The sequence below is a fragment of the Anguilla anguilla genome, chromosome 6 (genome assembly GCF_013347855.1).
Source record: "Anguilla anguilla isolate fAngAng1 chromosome 6, fAngAng1.pri, whole genome shotgun sequence".
Lineage (NCBI taxonomy): Eukaryota > Metazoa > Chordata > Actinopteri > Anguilliformes > Anguillidae > Anguilla > Anguilla anguilla.
In genome coordinates, this window is record NC_049206.1 from 41,888,110 (window position 1) to 41,894,109 (window position 6,000).

Genomic DNA, 6,000 nt, shown 5'->3' on the forward strand with positions numbered 1-6,000 from the left:
CAAACCACAGATAAGCCTCACAAACAAAATGACCAGGTTAGAGATTGCTAAAAAGTACTATAAAATTCAATGAACGGTGGTTCACTCTGTAGCAGGACCATGAGCCCAAACATGTTGCAAAAGAAACCAAGGAGTTTTTCAGGGCCATAAAGTGGAATGTTGTTGACTGGCCAGTCAATCACACAAACTGAATCCAATTGAACATGCATTTCACTTGCTGAAGACTGAAGCCAGAAAACCCTCTAAGAAAACAGGAACTGAAGATGCAGTACAGGCTGGCAGAGCATCACCAGGAAAAATACCAGCGTGATGTGTATGGTTCACAGACGTCAGACTTCAGGCAGTCATAATTTGGCAAATTACTTTTTTAAACCCTAAAGTGGGGTAATTTGTATCAAAAGGGCTGCAATTGCTACATGGATCCCTGATATGGATGTAAATGCCCTCAAATACAAGCTGACAGTCTGCACTTTAACCTTATACTGATTATTGTTTCATTTCTAATCAAATGTGGATTACAAAACTAAAATAACAAAAATTGTGTCACCGTCCAAAAACATATGGACTATACTGTATGTATATATTATAGGATATTAATATAATATAATAATATTGGAATATTACACCAGATTTTGCTTTTGTAATAACAACAACCAATTACCCGGTCATCTGAAACCAGCACTACGTTCAACTGCAATTACATTAGTAACGATATAAAAATATCTGTAGAAAGATATTACTAAGAATACAAGGCTAAATTACATAATACATTCTGTACAGTATACTAGATTGTTTCAGAGTAGTTCTTCAATTTTGACAAATGTAAAATAATCTATAAATTATCTGTATAAATATTGAGTGATAACTGAGACTACCCCCTCACTTCACACTTCAACACTGCATTTAGAATACTTCGACAGTAACTGAATATATTCTCACTATGCACTTTTTGCTATGCCAAATATTTCAATAGCTGTGCAATTTGAAGACTAATTTAATAAACTAAAGGTTAACACAGTCTCTGTAACTGCTTTGTTAACCACTGGTGAAAATCCTGGATTGCTATTATTCAATAATAGCAAATAATTAATAAATAATTAATTTTAAAACAATGAGGTTTAATGCATTGTTATAATTCTGACATTCAATTTATGACAATATACCTTGTGCTCTAATATCTGCTTTCTGAATTTAAGCAATGTGAAGTAAATGAACGTAAAAATGGGCTTTAAAGCTTGAGAAAGAGCCAACGATCACAGAAGCCCACTCATAGAATCCCTGGTTAATTCACATTTGTGCACAATGAGTACACGTGGAGTAAGTTGTAGCCTACAGTAATCACATCAATAGGGAAGCGCGAATGGGGTTTACTGGTGTAACAAATGAACACATATGAGCCCACCTCCTATCGATATTGTTTTTTATTTATGTATTTTTTTAAATGTATAATTCCATAAATTAAATAATCACGAGACGTGCATAAAGTATACATGGGCCATTTAGTCCTGATGATTGTCTGCATCATTAAAGCGTGAGGCGTGCTTTCGCTTCTAAGACATTGACGAAGGGCAGCGTGTCTGCTATTTGATATCAGACTCGTCCCTACTGTGTGCTTACTCAAACTGTATTCTTTTAAAATTATTATTGTTATTATTATTATTATTATTATTATTATTATACTATAGTTGTTGTATTGGTATTATTGTATGTATTATTTTGTTGTTAATGTAGTGTTTTCTATTATGCTTTCTCTAAGGTTTGGATCATATAGCTGTACTAATTCATGAGCCTTACAATGTAGGTATTATCACTCGTATAGGCCTATACATTTGGTAAATGTACTTGTGTTCTCATACGTTGTAAGTCGCTGTGGATGGCAGCGTATCTGATGGGTGGAATCTGTTGTAAACATTATTCTCTCGTGTTGGCTATTTCATGGTTATTCTTATTGCTTATAACTTTGTAATATGTGACAGAAAAGTTAATTGTGAGTTTACGATAACAACAAAGCTTACTGACGACCAAGTAACCGCTCAACAAATACCTTGAATTAAAGCACATTGGAACAGTCAATCTCTCTCGCATTTATTCGTAGTATTTAATAATATTATTCATAATTTAAAAATTAAAAACAAGAAATATTCCCGTCGTGGATTTTTTCCAAGTAGACTATTCACCTTTTCAAGTTCCCATAGAAATATTTATTTGAATTTAACTTTAAACAGGAAAACATAAACTTTACAATTAATTTAAAAGTCCAGTTGTTAGAATGTTTGGTTGTTTTAAAATTAGTGAAAGGCATTTCCTTATGTACGTTATGACCCGATTAGAAATTTTCGTGGAAAAGATCTAAACCGCCAGCCAAATCTTTCACTTTTCAAAAGTGCGTTCTGATTTTTCCATGTAGCCTAACTAGTTTAACGACTTGACACGAGTCAGTCAAAAATTTGTGATTGTGATTTTAATATTTCTATCTTTCTAAGTATTAAATATGCGTTGAAAATGTCGGATCTCAGTCTCGCATATAAAAATTAAGAAAAAGAAAAGTGTAGCAGTTCTTTAGGAACCTAGATCCACAAGGCTGGAAGTTAAGGGTCCCAACAAGGAGTCCTGCAGTTGGTGCGGGTGTCCTTGTATGTTGTGTACCGATTGTACGGCACTAAGACTCGACAGAGGGTAAGAAGTGCTTGTGGAGTGGTTCATGTTCCCTTGCAGCAGAAGCATGGAGTTCTGGTCCGGACTCGGCGGCGGAGAGTACTCGTCCTCAGTGCTGGACATGAGAGATTTCCCGCCGTCCAGGGGTGACAACTGGTTTTGTTTGTTGTTTCCAGCGTTATTATTTTCGCTGTTTTCTCTGAATTTGGAGAGAGAAACCATACATATTTGTCATTAAATTTCAACGCAAAATTTTGAAAAATGGTGTCATGCATTGCACTATTGTGAATTGTATTATACTGCTTTGAAATTCGATAATGACATTTTAATGTTCTGTAACGCAAATTTCATTTTCCCTATTCATAGAATATTTTTAAATAATAATGTAGCCGTTTACAGTGGGCCAAATTAATTGTTTATCTTGGAATTCGAGTTTTACCTTTAAACGTTGCTCAAAAGCATTCTGATGATACAGAACTCTTCTAGCTTTATTGTTTCAATTTCCTATTTCTTTTATCTTAATGTTAATTACGAAATCATTATTACACTAACATTTAGTGTTTAAGCTATGATAAACAACATATTCCTTATTATTATTATTATTATTATTATTGTTGTAGTTGTTTTGTTGTTTTTGCTGCTGCACAACAACAACATCAATAATAATAATAATAATAATAATAATAATAATAATAATAATAATAATAATAATAATACACTGATTGGATGAACTTTTCACAATCTTTGGATACCTTTCTTTTGCTTCAGCGGCTCGGTCTCTCTGCCTTCTGTTTTTAAACCAGTTGCTGACTTGCGTCGTGGTCAGTCCCGTGGCTTCAGCAAGCTCCCTTTTCTCCCGCGGGGACGGATAGGGATTATGGGTGTACCATTCACGCAGAACGCCTCTTGACTTCTCCTTGAAACAGTAGCTGGTCTCTTCGCCGTCCCAGATGGTGCGGGGCAGGGGGAATTTCCTCCGAACTCTGTACTTCCCCACCGCGCCTAGCGGTCTGCCCCGCAGCTTCTCAGCCTCCACGTAGTGCGCCTTCAGCCACAGTTGTTGGAGCTTGGGATGATTGTGTGGGGAGAATTGATGGCTCTCCAGTATTTTGTAGAGCTCCCTGAAGTTACCTCGGTGAAAGGCGACCACAGACTTAGCTTTGAGGACGCTTTCGTTCTTGTGGAGGTGGTCGCAGGCGGGGAGAGACCAGAGGAATCGGCCGAGCCTCTCCAGGTTCCCTCCTTGCTGTAAAACCTCGCATACGCACGCCACTTGCTCTTGGGTAAACCCGAAAGACGGCAACATTGACATTTTTTTCGGTGGATTAAATTCCCTCAGCCAAACCGACCTACTTTTTTAAAGAAAAGTGCGGAATGAAATTTTGTCAATATTCTGCGGTTAAATACACGCGCTTTGCGCTGTCTTGTGTCGCCGACATCCACCGCTGGAGAACGCCGGAGTTTGGTAAGTTGTTTGAAAGAACGATTTGTTCCAGTTCAAGTTCTCACTGACTTAAAGATCACTGTACAGACTGCTGATTGGTTCTACCGTTGCCCTATGCTATTGCAGCAAAGCAAAGCGAAGTTTGTTACTCCACTTCCTCCCCAGGGCTGAAACCGGAGTCCTCTTCTCCTGTTTACCCAACGGGACCGATGGTCACCGACCACCTCCATTTAATCAATTAATACAAACCTTTAAGCTATTGCACCCCCCAACCTCCAGCCCCCCCCCCCCCCCCCCCACACACACACACCCACCAACAGACACCCGCATACAACTTATTCTTGTTACTCACATTTAATGAAACCATTATTAAACGATCTGCCTGCACATTCTGGGTCATTTCTTGAATTGGTATAAGATAAAGACATAATCACGAGGTTATCTGTAGTGCTGAGAAGCGAACCTCGATTATTTGCTTCTTAATAATTATTTTCTTCTTCATTATTATTATTATTATTATTAGCATTATTATTATTGTTATTATTACTATTGTTCTTGTTGTTGTTGTTTTTGTTCTTGGTGGTGGTGGTGTTGTTGTTTGACAGAACTAATAATGTTGCCACCGCATTGATATTGTTGTAATTTCTAACGTAGCCTAATTCAACAAGTTGAGATGACATAACCCAGTGTGTGGTCTGTGCAGTATTGACCCAGTGTTGGGTTAGGCTACTCAGATAACAAATATTATAATTGAATCTGATCACCATTGGCCCGACAATTGTTAGATTTTGTGTGTGTGCGTGTGTTTATAATAATTAATTAAATTTCTCGAAAAACGACAGTTCAGTGGAATCTCTCTCTCTCTCTCTCTCTCTCTCTCTCTCTCTCTCTACGTGTGTATGTGTGCTGTGTGTGTGTGTGTGTGTGCGTGTGTGTGTTTGTGTGTGTGTAGTCACCTGCTCAGGCTTCCGTGCAATATGAAATATGTCCTGTACCAAGGCTTTGTTTCATGACTCTAATGGCAGTTTCATCTTCGTTCTGAAGAGTAATACTTTCTGCACTGATTTTCTCTCTTTTTCCTATGCCTGCACAGTGAAACATAAAACCGGACCATTAGTAAATGGGCTCTGTGTTTCGCGAGCTCTCTACCGTCCAACCGGCGTTTTAGGGAATAGATCACATTTCTTTATCTTCACCTCAATCGGCAACGTGACACCAGGGCAACACAGCAGAGTCACTTCGCTTAATGGAGCACCTCTTAGTGTTTTTATTTGAAAGTGAACGTCCACGTTGAAAACATGGTTGTCATTTTTGTGTATGTTTCTTGCAATTTGCCTATTGCAATAGCCTATATCTTACTAATTAAAGTCTGTTTTATACTGATAGCTCAAGGAATGTTTTAAATGAGAGTAGGCCTACGTTTCAAATTAGAGTGCCAAAACGATGAGAGGCATATTGGCTACCTATTAACTGTTCACTTTCTAAACGACATATTCAACTGGGGAAGAGCATCTCTGCTTTATTGGCTACATTTTATCAGGCAAATAAAATATAGGCTAGGAGATAATCTCGTGATGATGAGGGATAAACCGGTTGTATCGGCTAGGTTATTTCCAAATAACATATTCTTGTATTTCTACAGGCAGGGGTGCCACCAGGGGATTTCAGCATTTGTTCTTGCAAAGCGTCAACAGACGAATTGATAGAGGTTTCATTGCAGTGCATGAACAGTGCTTTTGTATGTGAAAATATTGGGGGTTTGCCAGTGGAGGTTAAAGTCTGAACTTTTGTCTGTGCATGAATTCACAGAAACACAACAACAATACATTGTTGCAATGACTGACTATTGCCTATTGCCTATAATCCCAACATTTTCCTCATCCAAAAATTAATATAATTTG

At 37.8% G+C, this 6,000-nt stretch overlaps 1 protein-coding gene across 1 annotated transcript; it reads right to left on the minus strand.

The window, feature by feature from the left end:
* Positions 1-2,169: 2,169 nt before the first annotated feature.
* On the minus strand, positions 2,170-4,151 carry LOC118229383 (homeobox protein six1b-like). The gene is made up of 2 exons (XM_035421295.1): positions 3,408-4,151; positions 2,170-2,854 (listed from the first exon to the last, which is right to left on the minus strand). Exons 1-2 carry the CDS (start codon positions 3,965-3,967, stop codon positions 2,560-2,562), a joined length of 855 nt encoding a protein of 284 aa, XP_035277186.1. The 5' UTR covers positions 3,968-4,151; the 3' UTR covers positions 2,170-2,559.
* Between the last annotated feature and the right edge of the window lie 1,849 nt (positions 4,152-6,000).